The sequence below is a fragment of the Chiloscyllium punctatum genome, chromosome 10 (assembly GCF_047496795.1).
Source record: "Chiloscyllium punctatum isolate Juve2018m chromosome 10, sChiPun1.3, whole genome shotgun sequence".
Classification (NCBI taxonomy): Eukaryota; Metazoa; Chordata; class Chondrichthyes; order Orectolobiformes; family Hemiscylliidae; genus Chiloscyllium; species Chiloscyllium punctatum.
This window is the reverse complement of record NC_092748.1, coordinates 14,237,124-14,257,824: the sequence shown is the minus strand read 5'-3', so window position 1 is coordinate 14,257,824 and position 20,701 is coordinate 14,237,124. Positions and strand designations below refer to the sequence as shown.

The window sequence follows — 20,701 nt, the reverse complement described above, 5'->3', positions numbered from 1 at the left end:
GACTCATCCCATTTTCAGTTTTTTGGTCCAGAACTTTGTAGGATACAGTTCTTCAAGTGAATATTGAAGTGTAAGCCAGTGGGTTGATAGAGGTCCACGTGGAAACTCGATTAAACATTTGAAGATTTCTATCTCTACCACCATTTCAGGTACTGAAATCCAGATGCCTGTCACCCCCTGGATGAAAGGATTTCCTGTTAAATTGCCTTTAAACCTCGTGTTTTTTACCTTGTTATATCTATACATCCCCTTAAGGATCCCACATCCATGGGGAATAGGTCTACTTGTCCACTTTATCTTAATCACTTCTATTAGATTTCCCTTCCACCTCCTTTGTTTCAAAGAAGGCAACCATTAAAGTTCTCTAGTCTAGGCAATATACTTTGTATTTCTGCTTATGCTCTCGAGTGCAATCTCATCTTTCTAATCAGGAGGTGGCCAGAATTGTGCACACTACTCCAGCTGTACCTTAACCAGTGTTAGCATACAGCTGATTATAGAATCCCTACAAGGCAGAAAAAGGCCATTCAGCCCACTGAGTCTGCACAGACTCTCCGAAAAGCATGGGAAATTTAAGAAACATGAAAGGCTGAGAATTCAAGGGTAAGAATTAAGCAAGGCCGCAGTGGTTGGGAGTAAGAATGCTAAAAAGATGAACCTTAAGCCCTTATGCACTCATGTACAGAGCGTGTACAGTAAAATGGATGAGTTAGTCACGTAAGTAGATCTAAATGGGTATGTATGATCTATTAGGAATTATAGAGATGTGGCTGCAGGGTAACCAGGAATGGGAACCGAATATCCATGGGTTTTCAGTTTTTAAAAAGTAGGAGAGAAGGAAAATGAGGTGGTGTAGCACTGTTGATTTTAAAGGAAATTAATGCAATTGTGAGGAAGGATATTTGCTCTGTTGAAGTAGAATCTGTATGTGTTGAGCTTAGAAACACTAAGGGGCAGAGGATATTAATAAAGGTTAATAATAATAGACCCCCTTTGTTGCAATTGCGTTCTTGTGCAACCTTGTGTTATAGAAAAATTATGCTTTACAGTGTCCCCAACTCCCCACAGGAAGAGACAGGATCGTTTAAGAATAGGTTACTAGAGTTCAGAAGAATGGCTTTCGTAGAAACCTACAAGATACTAACAGTACCGTGCACAGTAGATGCAGGAAGAATGTTCCTGATCACTCGGAAACCCATAACTGGGGCTCACAGTCTTAGGTTAAGCACAGTCTCAAGAATAAGATTTACATTGCCTCTTTTCTGACAATTGTACAATGGTGTGGGCCTATTTTCTGTGGCAAAAAATTACTGAGATGACCATGTGGAGATATTTAAATCTGTGAAGGAATCCCAGAGGGTAGATAAAGAGAGAATGTTTCTGCTTTGCAGGGGCCAAATTCCAATAGGGGGTTCAAGAGAATCCTCTTTACCCAGAGAGTGGTTAGGCTGTGGAACTCACTACTCAAGCGATTGCAAAGAGTAACCTAAAGGTGGGTGTGTACCCAGAAGGCAGAAAGGGATAAACGGGTAGTAGGAATAGATGAAGAAAAATGGAGGAGGCTCATTTGGACCCTTCATGTCAGCTTTTTCTTGTGAGTTGATGGAAATGTGTGGAAATTCTGTCTATTTGCCAGTCTGCTTCTTGAGTAACTATCAGTATTATTATAGCAAATAACCAACCAGGTTGTAAGGTTAGTTTGTTCAGGGTGTTAAAGGTTTTTGTGTCTTTCGTTGTCTTTGTACCAGAGTATCTGGGATTGTCTGAAATAACAATTTATTTAAGAAGTGAGTAAGTTTCCTGATGACTCAGTTAACCAATCAGGGAATGTATAATTGCTTTAATGTGCAAGTACAGGTGGATAAAGTGGTGCAGTGTGTCCAGAAGGAAAAGCAAAGAGCTATGATAAGCTTGTTGTATCCTTCTGTTTTATTTTATCTCCCCCTCTCACCATATCCCCTCTCTCCCTCATTACCTATCTATTCATGTCTTAAGTGGATCTACTCTGTTTACTTCAACTATTTCCTGCAGTATTGCATTCCATATTCTAACCACTCCCTGTGTAAAGAATTTTCTCCTGAATTCCTTAATGGTAGTGGCCACAGTGAGAGGCCTGTCTGTAGGTTTAACTGCCCCATTTAGGCCAGTACTTGGAGAGCAGACAGTTTAGATTCACAAGATTAGTGTGTGGGATGGAAAACATCTATTACAACACTGGGATATTAAAGCTATTTCTGCTAGGAACTGACCAGATGAAGAATGAATTTAGAGAGGCTGTTTTCTCCAGTGGTGGAACTAACAATGAAGAGGTCATTGTGCAATTTTTTTTTATTTTTTGCAATGCCTCCAGATAGGGATTTATGAGTTGTGAGAGCACAGAATGTTTTGCTATGGGGATTAGTTGGTGTGTTTTCTTTCTAAAGTAGGTAAATATTTTAAACCCTGGAATGGCAGGGCACTTAACCTCTTTAGGTTACTCTTTGCAATCGCTTGAGTAGTGAGTTCCACAGCCTAACCACTCTCTGGGTAAAGAGGATTCTCTCGAACTCCGTATTGGAATTTGGCCCCTGCAAAGCAGAAACATTCTGTTTATCTACCCTCTGGAATTGCTCTAGCATAGACTCCTGGGCCAAGTTGTCCCAAGTCTATGTTTTATCACTTGGTCTCTATTGAGTCAGTTGGTCTCCACTGTGGTGGTGGCAGAAATGCGATGGGGTGAGAGCTGGAGTGAAATTTGAACCACACAAATCTGACTCTGAAATGAGAGCTCTCCCAACCTGAAACCGAGATTATTCTTCGTTTGTGACCTTTTGACACTCAGCCAAATACCCAAAGATTGCATGAAGCTTTTTTAATGTTCTTATATGGGATGCGAGCCAGCATTTATTGCTTTTCTCTACTTGCCCTTGAGCTGCTGCCTTGAACCTCTGCAGTGCATCGTTGTGGAGCCTGACCCCATCCCAGCTTTACATCTATACACGTGCATTTCAAGGGATGAAGCAGTGGCCGTGTACAATTTTCCTTTCTCTTTCTGTAGCAGGATGCTGGAGTCAATTACAGAGGAACCTCAATTGTCCGAATGAGATGGGCAGGCACTATTTCGTTCGGATAATTGATTATTTGGATAATCAGTATTACCTGAAACAAGGAAAGTCATGCTGATCTAACACTATGCGCTACTGGTGAATTTATTTAAATCTATAATTTTAATGTATTGAGCGCAAGAGGACACTGATTTCACATGATGAACAAAATAAAGCAATGATAACATGAGAAAACTTCTTTAAAATGCAGCAGTAGTTATCATTTGGCAAAGAGTCATAGAGACAGCATTAAACAAGATCCTGAACAGATTCTACAACCGCAACAGCACTTGTCAGTTTCTGGGAACGCAGTCTCGCAGTAGAAAGGCAGGAGCAGTGCCTTGCGTATGTGTTTAAGTTCTTGGCCTTTTTAAAAATTAAATGGCTCTGTAAGGTGACGGGAATACCTCTACAGTAATGTAAAACAGTTACTTTTGCAAAGAGCTGTGTAACAACCCTTACCTTTTAAAAAACATTTAGTCGCTGATGCTTGAGCTGATTGCGTTTCTTTGTTTTTGCCAGCGTTTTCACATGTTCTTCAGTAGGTAAGTTGAACAGGCTTACTACTTTGATGTAACGTTTTTGTGGGACCTTGAAATCATCTTTGGATGATCTGAAATTCAGATAACCGCGGTACCTCTGTATAGCGTTCAATCAAGTGCTCTGGATAGCTCACTCACTACAGATCACATAATCTGAATTAGAAATGCTCTCAAACTTTTCTTGCTTTGTTCTTTAACAGGTGAGTTGGCCTGACCATCAGAGACCATTGATTTTTTTTTCACATATAAATAAACAAAATTAAGATATGCTTTTCGAATTCAGAAGATTAAACTAGGCCATGAAGTGTCAGGAGTTAAAATGGGCCTGATAAACTCAGTAAAATTAAGAAACGAGTAAAAATATAGAGAATGGGCAAGAACAATAGTTTTTGAATTGGTAAGTGATAACATTGTTAACTGAGCAGTGGCCTAAATTACATTCTCTGCACAGATTTCTTTGATTTAAAACTGGAGGAGCAGTATGGGAAGGCCCAAATGAAAGTTATGAGCAGGCTGCTTTTACTTTTAACTTGCTAAATCTGAAAGCTCACTGTTCTTTGGCTTACTCATGTTGAGTTTCTAGCTCTCTGCCAGGTGTAGAATAAATATTTATTTTCTATTTCACTATTCGCGGATATGCAGTTAAAGTGGCTTGAACTCAATTTGACTGATGCGAGAGTGCTACCTCTGAGCTAAGGCTCACCCTTAAAGGAAGTGGGTATAAAATACCCTGCAGTCCTGAGTAAGCACAAGGGAGAGAGTTTCGCCCCTGCATGCTTGAGCCCTTTAGTTTTAGTACCCTGATTTGAAACGACAGTAGGGAGAAAAGCTCAGGATAAGAGATGGTGCTGCTGGTTTATGCTGTGGCAAGGAATAATCGGATGCTTGGAGCCATGTGGGAATTTAGTGTGAAGAGCATTGATAAGGAAATCCAGCTGTTTTCATGGAGTTGGATTGTAGATCATAGGCTATTGTTTTCTTATCTTCTAGCTGCTTAGACTTTGTCAGATCCTTTAGGAAGAGCTGCCTTCAGACCTGAAATGTAGAACCACTCCAGTTTGCATCTTAGGATATTTACCCACCAAGTACAACTGTCAGAAAGTTGAATCACACTTTGATGTTGCATTCACACAATATTGGCATCACTGCCCTTTATCACCCATTGCTAACCTGCCCTTGAGCATGGTAATGATTTGCTGCCTTGATTCACTGATACTTTTTGGATATAGATGCACCTATAGTGTTCGGGAGTTTTAAGGTGACCGTGACAGTGAAGGACCCACAATATAGTTCCACGCCAGAATGGAACCTAACAGCTGATGTTCCAGTGCACCTGATGCTCTTGTCCTTCTAGGTGGTAGGGTACATAGGTTTGGAAGGTGTTATTGAAGGAGCCTCAGTTAGTTATTGCAGTGCACCTTGTAGACGGTGCACACTGCTGCCATTATGTTTTAGTGCGGGAGTGAATATTGAAGGTTGTGGATGGACTACCAATTAAGTGGATTGTCTTGGATGTTGTCAAGGTTGTTGAGTGCTGTTGGTGTTTGCACCCATCCACCAAGTAGAGATTATTCCATCACACTCCAAGCATCCGATTATTCCTTGCCACAGCATAAACCAGCAGCACCATCTCTTATCCTGAGCTTTTCTCCCTACTGCCGTTTCAAATCAGGGTACTAAAACTAAAGGGCTCAAGCATGCAGGGGCTAAACTCTCAACGTTTAGTTGATTGTAAATTGGCTTTGGAGGGAGGTTGTAGAATTCCCAGCCTCTTGTAGCCACAGTATCTGTGTGGCTGGTCCATAGGAGTTTCTGGTCAATGGTGATTCCCACACCATTTATTGGGGTGGGGGTGGGGGGGTTCAGCATGAGCAATATGGTCTTACCTTTGAATGTCAAGGGCAGAGGCTCCTTTTCTTTCTTGTCGGTGATGGTTCCCTGACATTCGATTGACATTAATATCGCCCAGTTTATGAGCCCAAGACTAAACGTTGTACAGGTTTTGTTGCATGCAGACACAGATGGCTTCAGTTTTTGAGGAATTGCAAGTGGTACTGAACACTCACAGGCGAGGAAGACTGGAGGTTTGCTAACGTGGTGCCACTGTTTAAGAAGGGTATTAAGGACAAGCCAGGGAACTATAGACCAGTGAGCCTGACCTCGGTGGTGGGCAAGTTGTTGAAAGGAACCCTGAGGGACAGGGTGTACATGTGTTTGGAAAGGCAAGGACTGATTAGGGATTGTCAACTTGGCTTTATGCATGGGAAATCATGTCTCACAAACTTGATTGAGTTTTTTGAAGAAGTAACAGAGAGGATTGAGGGCAAAACTGTAGATGTGATCTATGTGGACTTCAGTAAGGCATTAGACCGGGTTCCCCATGGGAGACTGGTGAGCAAGGTTAGATCTCATGGAATACAGGGAGAACTTGCCATTTGGATACAGAACTTGCTCAAAGGTAGAAGGCAGAGGATGGTGGTAGAGGGTTGTTTTTCAGACTGGAGGCCTGTGACCAGTGGAGTGCCACAAGGATCGGTGCTGGGCCCTCTACTTTTTGTCATTTATATAAATGATTTGAATGCGAGCAAAAGAGGTATAGTTAGTAAGTTTGTTGATGACACAAATGAGAGGTGTAGTGGACAGCGAAGAAGGTTACCTCCAATTACAATGGGATCTTGATCAGATGGGCCAATGTACTGAGAAGTGGCAGATGGAGTTTAATTTAGATAAATGCGAGGTGCTGCATTTTGGGAAAGCAAATCTTAGCAGGACTTATTGGTAAGGTCCTAGGGAGTGTTGCTGAACCAAGAGACCTTGGAGTGCAGGTTCATAGCTCCTTCAGAATGGAGTCACAGGTAGATAGGATCGTGAAGAAGGCATTTGGTATGTTTTCCTTTATTAGTCAAAAAGTATTGAATAAAGAAGTTGGGAGGTCATGTTGCAGCTGGCCACTGTTGGGATATTGCATGCAATTCAAGTCTTTTCCCTGGGGTGGGGGAGTCCAGAACTAGAGGGCATATGTTTAGGGTTAGAGGGGAAAGATATAAAAGGGACCTAAGAGGCAACTTTTTCACGCAGAGGGTGGTACGTTTATGGAATGAGCTGCCAGAGGATGTGGTGGAGGCTGGTACAATTGCAACATTTAACAGGCATCTGGATGCGTATATGAATAGGAAGGGTTTGGAGGGATATGGGCCAGGTGCTGGCAGGTGGGACTAGATTGGGTTGGGATATCTGGTTGGCATGGACGGGTTGGACCTTAGGGTCTATTTCCGTGCTGTACATCTCTATGATTCAGCAGTCTCCAGAAGATATTCCCACTTATGAATTTTATGATGGAGAAAAAAATCACTGAACATGGTTGAGCCTACCTAGAACACTACCCTGAGGTACTCTTGCAATGATGCCCTTGAGCTCCAAGATTGACTTCCAGCAACTATCACCTCTACCATCTTTCTTTGTGTTGGTTATGTCTCAAGCAGTGGCAGGTTTTAACTCAATTCCCATTTTACTTTTGATTTATTAGGGCTTCTTGATGCCACACTGGATTAAGTGCTACCTTGACATCAAGAGCAGTTACTCTCACTTCCCTCTGGAGTTGAACTCTTTTGTCTGCACCATGCCTGTAATGAAATCTAGAGCTGAATGGCCCTGGTGGAATCCAAACTGAGCCTTGATGAGCCAATTATTATGCTGTTTGATAGCACTTTTCAAAGTTTGGGAGAAGATTTGTAGCTCGGGTGCTCGTTGTTGTGGTTCTGTTCGCCGAGCTGGGAATTTGTCTTGCAAATGTTTCGTCCCCTGTCTAGGTGACATCCTCAGTGCTTGGGAGCCTCCTGTGAAGCGCATCTATGCTGTTTCCTCCGGCATTTATACCGGCCACTACAGCGGACAGCTGGAACTGACAACCGGAAGCGGCAGAGACAGGCCACTATAAGTGCCGGAGGAAACAGCACAGAAGCGCTTCACAGGAGGCTCCCAAGCACTGAGGATGTCACCTCGACAGGGGACGAAACGTTTGCAACACACATTCCCAGCTCGGCGAACAGAACCACAAGTTTGATAGCACTGTCACTGACACTTTCCATTGTTCTCATTACTGAGAGCAGATGAATGGGTCATTAATTGGCTTGATTGAAGTTGTCCTTTTCATGGATTGGACAATTTTCCACACTGTTGCATCATTGCCAGTGTAGCTATTCAGGAGCAGTTTTTAGCAAGGAAAATCCAAAGTCATGAAGCAAATTCATTCACCTTATTCACCACTACAGTTGTTGGTATAGGATCCTTTAGGTTGATCAGAGTTGTTGCGGTGTGCTGGTAGGTTTGTGAGCTACCATGATGCCAACGGGTCAAGTCGTCTGGTAGTCATCTCCAAGGTGTCTTTGTATGGTAGTGTAGCTAGAGTTCCTGGGTGTGTTGTCTACTTGTTCCTAGAGGCCTGGCATTCAAACTGGAACTCCATCAATAAACACTTCGATCTGGACCGTATTTACCAATCTCTGAGAAAAAGAACTGGAAATGATATCACCCACCTTACACGGGAGGCTCACTGATGATGTTACCTAGTGTTACGACACTGGGTAAACTCTCTTGCTTACTGTAAACCAGCAACATAGAGAAGATTTATCCCGTGCAGTAGTTTGTGAAAATTTGAGAAGCCAAGAGCTATTTAAAGTAAAACTTAACAACTGTATTTCTTAAAGTGTAACAGAGAATAATCAACTATTTACAACTCCTCTCTAACCTATCTTTTACCTTCCCTTCTATAATACTAGTCCTATAAAACACTCAAATATGACTTACAAAATAAAACTACTTATCTCAAAACCAGACAGCTTTCAGTTTTCTCTGTATTCCTGCCATCTTTTCTTCTTCTTGGAGATTCTGCTGCACAGGTTATTGAACGATAAAGGTACCTTTTGTAAGAGAGCTATTTTTCAGACTTTACATGCTGGTAGCTTGGCAGTACTCTTCCTAACTGTTCTGTTTTCCCTGGTTTTATACCTCCAAAGCATCGGATTGTGTAATTAGCTTTTAAGATTGTCAGTATATGAAATTCAAACTGGATTGGAGTTTAGTATTTTTCAGGGTATAATTTAAACTGGCCTAATTCGAATCAGTTTTGTCGTTTCTAGGCAACCAGCTACCCGATTAGCTGGAGCACATGTTACATTTTATCTTTTTCCAGAACACTTGATGATGTCAGGTAGTTTTTGCTAGCTTTTAACTCTCTCTTAAAGGTACAGTACCTGCATCTTCATAATACCTAGCATGGTGATGAAACGTCTGAAAACAAATCATTTAGCTCAGCGAGCAAACTTGCAACCTATTTAACGTTTATTAAGCTAAAGTTTCCAATTCTAATTTGTGCATCCCTTCTACTTACCAATTCACCAATGATGGGCATGCCTTGGCCTGGTACTAAGTTCTGAATTTCCCCTCAGTCTTTCCAGTTCTGTTTCTTTCGTAAGGCTGCTGCAACATTGATCATCCTTTATGTGGACCTTTTTTTATTTGGATTTGTTATTTCAAGTAGTTACCTTCCTGTCACTAACCCTCCCCAAATAACCTGGTTGGGGACCAAGCCTGAAGAAGGGCTCATGCCCGAAATGTCGATTCTCCTGTTCTTTTGTTGCTGCCTGACCCTGCTGCGCTTTTCCAGCAACACATTTTTAAGCTCTGATCTCCAGCACCTGCAGTCCTCACTTTCTCCCTGGAGACTAACAGTGACAATCTTCGGCTTATCTGAACCAATAGCTGAGTTCTACTGTGGGTGAGCATACCTGGAGTGGAGCTCAAATCCGGTTTGCTCCAATCAACCCCATCTTCCGGTTGCCATCCTTTCAACTCCCCCGACAATAGGCCGCCTCCACGTCAACACAAGGCCATGCGCAAGCTGAAGGAAGAACCCCTCATCTTCCACCTCAGGAGCTTGCAACCATACGGCCTTAACATAGAACTCACCAGCTTCCAAATCTCTCCATCCCCGCCCCCTCCACCTCATACCAGGCCCACCCTGCCCCCTTAACCTGACCCTACCTGGACATCTTCAATCCCACCTATCCACTCCACCCTTCCCACTGACCAATCCTACCTGCCTCACACTCCTCCCACTATTTAGTTCGCAGCCCCCTTTTCCCCCCGCAACCAGTCCTGGTGAAAAGTTCCAACCTGAAATATCGACTCCCTTCTCTGATGCTGCTTGATCTGCTGTGCTTTTTCCAGTTTCACTCTTTATCCACTCTGACTTTTCCAAGTATCATGTTGTCGCAGAATGTGTACAAATCAGTCACTTAAATGGCAGTATGGGCTCGCTCACAGAATTACAGAATGTTGATAGTACAGAAGGATACCCCTTATGTCTGCACCAGCCCTCTGAGGTTGAAAGGGCTGCATCTGTTCCTAATTGTCTTTTACGTCTCTCAGGCAAAATCATATGTTTCCTCTGTAGTGTGTGGTTAGATGATTACCAGCTGGTAAGGGTTGTTTGCTACTATTTTTGAATTGAACCTTGCATTAAAAATCCATCAGAGAACTCCAGTTCAGATTGCGTGAGATCCTTGATTGACCAAGACAGAATCAAATCTTATGAAGCATGGTGTTAACCGAATTAAAGAAGGAACCTAGAAATGAACCTAGAAGCCCTTCCAAAACCCGTCGTCTGAACAGTATTGAGTTCTTGCAGCGAAACTCTGCTGATTGGAGGGTTGGTGAGGAAGAAGTAGCTACCGGGAAAAAAAAAGAGAAGAATGTTGAATTCATCTTGTAAAAACATCTTTATTTACCGATTGTTTGCAAATAAATTCACTTGTGACAAATCAGAAATTCATGGTTAAAACCATTATGGGTATTCTTGTATATTTTTGTTTGCCATTTTTGTGTTTGTATAGCAGTTCAGATGTGAAATTTTATTGTGTTTGGTGTGTCTTTATCTAAGATAATTGAGAAGTCTAGTGTGTCCTGATTATTTTAAATGCCTAGTTCTCTGGGCAGACGAACTACATGAAAATGAATAACTTGTGTATCTTGAGGCAAAAGGATCTGACTTTGGCAAGTGCTACTTAATTATTGGAAGAAAAGATGATTCCTGAAAGTCTTGTACTTGTAACATTACGTTTAATTTTTCCACTAAAGTGACCTATTAAATTAATGATCAGTAAGCCAAATCATTTTTCTGTTCCAAAGTCCAATTGACTCAAAGTTTGCACTAAGGGGAGGGGTGGGTAGGGTGCAAATTTCAATTTTTCTCTGTCAACTCATAGGTAACGCCCATCAGTCCAATTGCTTTGCAATTTGAACTATGCTATATACAAATGATCAATCGAATTGTTTGATTAGATTAGATTCCCTACAGTGCGGAAATTGGCCCATCGGCCCAACCAGTCCACATTGACCCCACGAAGAATAACCCACCCTGACCCGTTTCCCTCTGACTAATGCACCTAACACTATGGGAAATTTAGCATGGCCAATTCACCTAACCTGCACATCTTTGGACTGTGGGAGGAAACCGGAGCACCAGATGAAACCCACGCAGACACGGGGAAAATATGCCAACTCCACAGCGACAGTCGCCCAAGGCTGGCATTGAACCTGGGACCCTGGTGCTGTGAGGCAGCAGTGCTGCCCTAGCATCCTCCTAGATCTCTGGACTGGTCCAATTCTGCCCTTTTGCAGAACCACATTGACAAATGAGGCCTCTACCTTAGCACAGACAATTCCTTTTCTAAAGTTCTCTTCCTGTCATTACATAAATACTTTTGAAGTGTGAGCTGTAGGGAGAGGCTGAATAGGCTAGAGCTGACTCTATTTTCCATGGAACGTCAGAGGCAGAGAAGTGACCTGAAAGATTTCTAAAATCATAATGGACATGGATAGGGTGAATAGACATTGTCTTTTAGCATTGGGGGGGAGGGCGGGGCCTTAGTGGGAGGGAGTCCTAAACTAGAGGGCATAGGTTTAGGGTGGGAGGAAAAAGATTTAAAAGGGATATAAGGGGCAATTTCTTCATGCAGAGGGTGGTGTGTGTATGGAATCAACTGCTGGAGGAAGTGGTAGAGGCTAGTACAATTCTAACATTTAAAAGTCATCCAGGTGAGTATATGAATAGGAAGGGTTTTGAGGGATATAGGCCAAATGCTGGCAGATAGGGCTGGATTAATTTAGAATGTCTGGTTTGCATGGGCGAGTCAGTCTGAAGGGTCTGTTTCTGTGGTGTACCTCTCAATGAGTCTAGGTGTGGTTTTTCTTGCAGTTGAGCATGCAAGCTACTTTGTACATAAGACCTCGCAAACAGCAATGTGTTAAATTTCCAAGTAATCTGTTTCTTTGTGGGTGTGTGAGTGATCAATATTGCTGTACTTAGAATATTCCAAGCACTACTTTCAATTTCCACTGAAGAGGACAGCTGCGGCCCTTGTTTCACATATCGTCTAAAATAAGGCATGTTTGACAGCAGCCTTTTCAGTACTGCATTAGAGTGTCAGCCTTGATTTCTTTTTGGCCTGGCAATTTTTTTGACTCGGCCAAAAATGTGACTAACTGAGCTATTTTAAAGTCTGTAGCCCCTTCTTAGGCTCTTTAAAATAAAACTTGACTCCAGGCGTTTAAGGTAATATTAAGACAAAAGGACCAAGTCCTAATCAAAGTGATGGGTTTTTAAGGTGAAAGAGAAGCAGAAAAATTGAGGAAGGAATTCTAGTGCTGCAGGCTATATTAGCTAAAGGTTTGATCACCAGTGATGAACATTTGGTGAAATTAGGGCGGTTCATGAAGCAAGACTTCGATAAGCACTGACATTGTGGAGCTATAAAAGATTATAGGGATCAGGAAGGAGCGAGATCATGGAGAGATTTGCAAACAGAGAGAATTATTTTAAAATCTAGGCACTGCTTAACTGGAAGCCAATTGTAGGTCAGTGAGTGAATGACAAATAGGTCTTGATGTTAGTAAAAACATGGACAGCAGTTTTGCTTGATCTCAGGTTTCCCGAGATTAGAATTTTGATGCCCATTGCAGAGTGTGTTGGAATACTTAAGTCTCTAGGTAACAAAAGCAGAGGTGAGGGTTTCAGCAACAGTTAAGCTAAAACAAGGGGCAGAGTCAGGGTGGTGTTATGAAGGTTAACATAGGTGGTCTTGATGATGGCATGGAAAAATGACTAGCAGCTCATTTTGGGATTGTGTATAACACCATGCTTACAAACAGTCTGGTCCAGCTTAAGACTGTTGCCAGAGAGCAAGATAAAATTGTTTTCTAGGAAGTAGTATTTTGAAATGAGGAGGGAAGACGATGACTTTAGTCTTCCTGATATTTCTGTGCAACCAATACAGACTGTGGGACACCAAGCATGGCCGTTTACTGTGAGTTGTGGGATGGGATTGTGAGAAAATTGACAGGAAATAAAGTGTGAGAAAACTTGCATGGAAATTTTCCATTTGCATTGAATTCTGTAGCATTTACAGTGCAGAAGTCAGGCATTCGGCTTTGTACTGTTGTTTAAGCTCCACCTGAGCATCTTCCCACCCCTACTTCATCTAACAGTATAAATATCTTTTCTTCCTCTCTCCCTCGTGTTTCTGTGGCTGCTGCTTAAATGCATTTATGTTTTCACAAATTGCTGAATATGGTAGCAAATTCCATTTTCTTAGCATTTTGAATGATTAAAGTTACCTTTGAATTCATAATTGGATTTTTTTAAACCACTACCTCATTGTAAATGCCCCCAGTTTTGGTCTTCTCTACAAACAGAAATATTTTCTTTAAATTTATAATTTTGTAAAAGCTCTTCAGTTGTTGTAACATGAGATGCAGTTGTTACCTTTTCCTCTGTCTCCCTTTTCTAGATATGAACTTAGAATCCAATCCATCTGACCATCCAAGAGCCAGCACCATCTTCCTGAGCAAGTCCCAGCCAGATGGTGAGTATAGATATGTTTGATCAGTCTGTTCAGTGATATTATTACATATCTCTGGAGCAGATGGGACTTGAACCCATGACTCCTGGCCCCACTACCACTATACCACAGGAATCTTCAGACAGTGAGTATGTATGAGCCACATTAATGTCGTAATATCCACATGTCTTCATTGGCCGTTGTCCACCAGAGTAATGTTGTGCATGTATCAATGTGGAGGGATGTTTCATGGTCACCATTGCAATAGCTAACTACTGTTTCACTCTGGAGTAATTATCCTATTCCTGCAAGAAATATGTTGTGATTTATTTCCAACCACCGAAGCTACACTATCCATAATATTCATTCACCAACTTTCAAATTTCCACGTGATAAGAAATATTACCTTTTTATAGCTACGTTCCTAAAGATTTCTAACCTGCAGGGTGAATGGGTTGCCTTTAATTCAGTGGTGAACAGTTTTATTGGTCTTCCCTATGCAACTCTTTTCCATTAAGTACTGCGCTACCCAAAATTACTTGGCGAAGGTGGAAGAAGGGGGTTATCCCCTTTGTTCCCTATGAATTGCTGAGATATAATGAGAAGGTTATTTTTGCTTATTTACCTTTTAGAGCTGTTTGTCATCCATAAGGATATGACCAGGACCGCAGGTTCCAATATATCAGCAACCTGGGGGTCATGGTGACCAGCAACTCTGAAGGTAAATAAATTCTTAACCTTGATACTTAACTCAATCAAATTAAGAGTTATTAACTTTTAAAGGTTTTTGAAGCAGGTTAGTCCAAGGCAGAGGCACCCAATCCAATTGCATATATTTTTCCTGATTTATTAACTGCCAGCAGATCTCTGCCAACAGATATTTTTAAATAGTTTCAATTACTGGCCAAATAATGTTTAAAATGTTCAAATTCAAATCCTAGTTACAACATCTTCAGTGTCTGTGCCAGCACTACTCACTATTACTTTAAGGAGGTGAGTGTTGGGTCATCGCCTAAGTCTTAAGCAGCTCAGAACACAAAGTTTTGTGCATTCCACATTTGGATGAAAACAATATTTTTAAACATAACACCGTAACAACTAGGAGCAGGAGTAGGCCTTCTGGTCCATTGGGCCTGCTTTGTCATTCAGTCAGCTCATGACTGATCTTTTTGTGGATTTGGCTGTACTTTACTGCCCACTTACCATAACTTTTAATTCCTTTAAGACAAAGATAGATTTTTGAACAATAACAAACTTTCAACAAGGTAGCCTCAACTGCTTCACTGGGTAGGAAATTCCGTAGATTCACAACCTTTTGGGTGAAGAAGTTCCTCCTCAAATCAGTCCAAAATCTGCTCCCTTTTGTTAGCCTTCTGTGCCTAACTCTTCACTAACATCCCAGTTGTTTGTTGCCAGTGACTTCACAATGGGAATGATCGCCTTCTGCTACCACTTTATGCATGCTTTGGGAACAGTTAAAGATTAAAGTGGCAACTTTAAATACTTCACTTCCTGAGAACTCATGCCACCTATTTCCACTTTTGCAACATTGCTACTCCTCTGCCACAAAATCTTTGCCTTGTCCATTCTTTCGACTTGATCATCTATTGCCTTTCTGTCGCCCAAAAATTCCTGTTGGTCAAAAGCATCAAAATCTTTTTCTACCCAATGTCCAGTTTACTCATTATTGATCTACAGTGGCTGTTGTCCCTCAAAATATTAAATTGAAGTTGCTTGATTTTAACAAATTCGTCATAGTCTTGCTGCACCTTTTGCAGCAACCTTTAACAGCATCCTTTAATCCTATGATTGATTCCTTTTTCTCCAACTACAGCTGTCATTCTGAATCACCACTGCTGCATCCTTTGACAGTGGTTTTCACTTGCTCTGTAACCTCTCCTTATGTGACTGTCAGACTCTGCTCCTTTAATGGTCTTTGCAGAAAGCATCTTTTAATGCCAGGTTTTGATCATGCCTTACCTGTCTCTTACTCAATGACTTGCACAGCTTTCCTTGGCAGCTTCCATTTGTGAAGTACCATGGAGCACGTTTCTTCACATTACGAGTGACCTGTGAATAAAAGCTTTTGTTTAAATTTGTTATTCGGCTTATTTTGTTGCATCTTCATCAACGTCATTGTTTTTCTTTCTCACTGTACCCATCTCAACATTGGTGCCATGATACCTAAATTAGTATAAAAAGTAATTGATGTTTCTTTCGTGGAATTTTCGGGGAATGATATGTTGTTTTTCTAATTCAAATGAGATTGAAAATTAGGCTTTTTAAAAAAAAAATGTCAGGGTGCGCTGAAATTCTTGCCTAAATTAGTATGATCTGACTCTGCAAGGAAACCAGGAGGCCAGTGGCTTGGCTTGACTTCTCCAGGCAAAATGCTAGGTAAGCATAGGTGACGGTCTCACAGGCAGTCCATTGCTGCACTTGCCAGAGGAAGTGGTATAGGCAAGGACAATTTCATTATGATAAAGATGTTTGGATGGGTCCATGTGTAGAAAAGATTTACAGCGATATGGGCCAAATGCAGGCACATAAGACTAGCTCAGCTTAGGAGACCTGGTCAGCATGGACAACTGAGGTAGTATGACTCCATGACTGCTAGGTAGGTTAGAAGAGTTAGGGATTTTTTTGGAAAGCTCTGACCCATTCTAGGAACCCTAGAGTCGGAACAAAGGGTTTCTGACAGACAACTGTTGCCCCAGCAGAAACCAGACAATCATCCCAAAGATGTGCCCTTGCATTTAAGAAATATCCAGGCAAACCAAACGTGTCCACTGCAGATTTTTTTTCTCTTTTATCAAATGCACGTGCAATTGCAGAGATAGATTAAAGCATTTCAAAAAAACCTGAACGAGAAAATAATCTGCAAGTTTAAACTGGACCTTTTAAGTTCAGTTTTAGACAATGTCTGTTGCATATCCTGCAGTAATATCTCTCATGTCTCTGGGGTATTCATACCGTAGTTAGGAAGCCACTGGTCTTTCAGGACAATTTGCTTGTAAATTGTGTTTTAAGTTATCCTCCATATTGGATTGTATCTTTGACCAGGCAAATTCATTTATACCTTTTAAGGACCAAGATAGTTAAGCCCCTCAGTATGTTCTAAGATTGCACCACTTTAATGAAAAAATGACTTGCAGTTACACTGTACTTTACGTGACTTAGAATGTTCCACCGTGTTCTGCAAACATTGTAGTACGTTTGAAGAGTGCTTCCTGTTGTAATATTGGAAATGTAACAGCCAGATTGTAGACAGCATTCCACAGACAAAATTGTGATGCAAACCAGATAATTCATGTTAGTGATGTTGCTTGAGGGCTAAATGTTACCAAGGGTATTGCAGAGAACTCCCCTTCTCAACTTCAAAACTGTGTTGAGGAATCTTCAATGCCCAAGCGTGAGGGCAAATGGGACCTTGGTTTGACGTGTCATCCACAAGTTGGCACTCCTGGCAGTACAGCAACCCGTCAGTTCTGCATTCTGAAGATCTGGTGATTGGTGATTGTACGCCTCTGAAAAAAAGTGTTGTCTGTTGTTCAGGCTAAAAAATGCTTGTTGTCTTTATGAAAAGTTTAACCTGATTAAAGTTTTTAAGTGCATTTTGCCACAACAGTGAAAATTCAAAATATGAAAGAGGCAGTGGGAAATAGAAATCATAGAGTCACAGCACAAAAACAGACCCTTCGGTCCAACCGGTCCACGCTGAACATAATCCCAAACTAGTTCCACCTGTCTGCTCCTGGCCCGTATCCATCAAAACATTTTTGAAGCTTTTACCCTTCCAAACAAAGTGATTATGGTATCAGCATCAGTTTCTGTCAGGTATGTTTGGATAGTAAAGCATGCCATCAAGACAGGACAGTGGTTCTCAGCTCTATGCCATTTTTCCAATAAATGTCATGAGCACTTGTCTTCTGCTGCGTTGGTCAGTGGAGGCTGTAACTTGAATGATAAGTGCTGGCAATCATCCTGTAAACAAGCTCAGTGGTGATGCTTTAACTCGAAGTAAAATCAAAAGTGCTGGAAAAGCTCCAAAGGGCAAGGGCGATCAAAGATAAAGGAATTAGAACAAAATGCAAAGGAAGTGGTAATGATTGTAAATGAGAGAGAGGATGTTAATAGCAGAATGAAGGTCATCTCGATGTAAAAATATAAGATAGACGTTTGAGCAGAAAATATTGAAACGGAGGACAGAGTTCATGGTCTCAAATTATTAAACCAAATGTTTCAGAAGCTGTAAAGTACCTCATAGGGAATTGAACTGCTGGCTTTTGCTGGGCTCAGTGAAGAAGGTCCAAGGTAGAATTGTGAGAGTGAGAGCAAATGATGCATTAAAATGTCAAGCAACCAGAAAGTGGTAATTCATTTGGATAGAGTGGAGGTGTTCCACTAAAGCAGCACCCAGTCTATGTTTCGTCTCCTTAGCAGAGTGGCAACTGCACTGTGAGAAACAACTATAATGGAATATATTGAAAGAAATGCAAGTAAGTTGTTACTTCACCTAGATGGAGTTTTTGAGGCCTTGCACAATTCAAAGCAAAGGTTTTATAACTTCTGTTGTTGTGTGGGCACATGGTGTAGGAGGGAGGTGAGATGTTTGGGGTTTGAAAAGTGGACCTGGGTGTTGTGGATGGAACTGCCCCAGTGTTGATAGGAGAGAGGAGGGAAAGATGTGTTAGCTGGTAACAAAATGTTATAAGTCTGGAAAAGGCAGAGAATCACCCTTTAAGTATGAGACTGGTGAGGTGGAAAGTAGGAATCCGGAGAATCCTATCGTAATTCTGGAAGGGAGGAGAAGGGAAAGAGTGAGAACAGAAGTGGGTCAGATATGGCTCAGAGCCCTGTCAGTGGAATCCTTCTCTGGTGAAAAAGAGATGCACTGTCAGGGAAGCTAGCTTAATTGGGAATGTGATGTGGAGGTGCTGATGGTGGACAAAGTTTAAAAATCATGCAACACCAGGTTATAGTCCAAAAGGTTTATTTGGAAGCACTAGCTTTTAGCGCTGCTCCTTCATCAGGTAACTCTGAAGACAGGATTATAAGACACAGAATTTATAGCAGAAGATCAGTGTCATGCAATTTGTTCAATATATCGTTTTAGTTGCATGACACTGTGATCTTTTGCTATAAATTAGGAACAGACATGGCAGAGACAGGGAAAAAAACGAGAATGGAATAGAGTCCTAAAAGGAAATGGAGTGTAAGGAGTTGAGGTAGCTGTGGAGTCTGGGTTTGTCATAAATATTCATAGACACCTATCCCCTAGAAATAGAGACCGAAGTCAACGAAGGGAAGAATATGTGATGCACCAGGTTAAGATAAGTGAAAGGTGGAAGTTGGAAGTAAAATTGACATTTTTTTTCCAGTTTGGGCAGGAAGCAGTCTGTATACATTCTATAAAGGGCCTGTACAAACCCCCTCAAAATATGTTCGGAAAGTAGCCTAGACCCTAACTTCTTCTTATTTTTAAAGGTAAATGTGAGGTGCTGTGTTCCAGATGCAATTCAATTGGTCAGATTTCTCAACATTAAGCAAAGCACACTTTATTCAAACACTGTAGAAAGAAAGAGGAACTTGAATAATTTAAACTGTTATTCTGTTAGGTTTTCCAATAGTTATTTTACAACTGAACAGTAAATGTTGCAATGTAGTAACATCCCATAAACATACCCTGGGCAAAAGGCAAATACAGAAAACAGATTGTCTGACATGCAGTCCTCCAATCCAGAAGAAAACATCAATTCTGAGAGAGAGAGAGTGTAGCAGTCAGCAGAGATTCACTGCTTTCCAACCCTGCTGAGACCATAGCAACAACTGCTGAAAGCTAAAGCAAAGATCCCTGCGTGGGAGCTTGACCACACCTGTTCAGACTGCTTCTATTGTTCTAGCTTTTTAAACAAAAGACCCAAGTCTTCTCAAGTCATTTATCTTCCCATAGACTGCATGTCACCTGTCCCTCCATCTCTCTCGAAAAGAAAGCAGGGTAAGGCACACCACTTAAAGCCACAGTATCATCACAATTCATTGTTGCATTGGAAAAACATCTTGTAGAGGAAGCCTAAGTTGGACTGGAATAATAAATCTACTATTCACTGAATGAGTAGACCAGCTATAGCCATGCCTTTTATTTGGAGGAAGGATGAAAAGTTAAAGGAGAAATTGTTCCATTAGAGAATGATCTCAACCAAGCAGAAGGTAGTAGTGGATCGGGACTGTCTGGGCCTTTGTTCAAGAAAGAAGCAGAGGGCCATGATGAGGGATAGAAAGTGTAGAGGAATTGGATGTCCAGGATAAAGAGGAAGCAGTCAGCACTAGGAACCTGGAAATTGTTGTAATGACATAGCATGTCTGGGGATTCAAGACGATAGGTTGGGACAGACTTGATGGAAAGAAAATAAGATAAGTGCAGTGAACTAAGATCAGGATAGTCCTGTTTGTCAATTTTGGGAAGGAGCTGAATGAGCTATTTTTGGTTGGGGGACTGTAAGGTGGGAAGATGTGGGGGGAGGGATCCCAGAGAAGATGAGGTCAGTGACGGTCAGGGAACTGTGACAGTTTGATGTTCAGTGATGGGGTCATGGCCAAAACACTGTTGAGAAGTGCCTGAGGGTGGGCGCTCAGCAATGCCAGGTGACAACACCACCACCCTTGGAACCAGGGTCAGACCTGAGAGAATGGAATGCAGCAACTTCAGAAGATAGGTTAGGTTGGGTAAGGAGTGTAGAGAAATCAAGACAGCCAGTTGCACGCCAGTAACGTGTGTAACTGATCAGAGATGATGGGACAGTATTGGAAATGACTAAATGGATCCGTGGAATGGGGAGCCGATTCCTACTCAAAGAAGCGAGAACTGGGGCAATAGCGATGAAAGAAGAGATCAGCATTGTGCGCTGTTTGAGATTCATTGAGATGAAGACATTGAGGGTGAGAGAGATGATGTTTCTTGTTAAGTTGTGTAATGAGATGAAGAATTGTATGGAGTGGGGCCAAGAGAGCTTTGAGATAGTGAGTCAGTGCTAATTGAAAGAAATGTGGAGAGTAAATGTGTGGTGGTGCATGGCACGGACTGTCAATCTCAGTATGTGGCATGAACAGCAACCCTAGAAATATTGTATATCTTGAAGATCTATTTAATCAAAGGTGGATTCTAAATGGAAAGGAT

At 41.6% G+C, this 20,701-nt stretch overlaps 1 protein-coding gene across 2 annotated transcripts in view; it reads left to right on the top strand.

Annotated features, from left to right (window-relative positions):
* ccnyl1 (cyclin Y-like 1) overlaps window positions 1-20,701 on the top strand; it is a 62,681-nt gene that overhangs the window by 5,918 nt on the left and 36,062 nt on the right. The window contains exons 1-2 of one of the 2 annotated variants that reach the window (XM_072578575.1): window positions 13,486-13,548; window positions 14,157-14,245. In XM_072578575.1, coding sequence (XP_072434676.1) covers window positions 14,224-14,245 — 22 coding nt within the window. In that variant the 5' untranslated portion in view covers window positions 13,486-13,548; window positions 14,157-14,223. Of the gene's footprint in view, window positions 1-13,473; window positions 13,549-14,156; window positions 14,246-20,701 lie in introns of those variants that run through there. The other variant, XM_072578574.1, reaches the window with a different exon arrangement.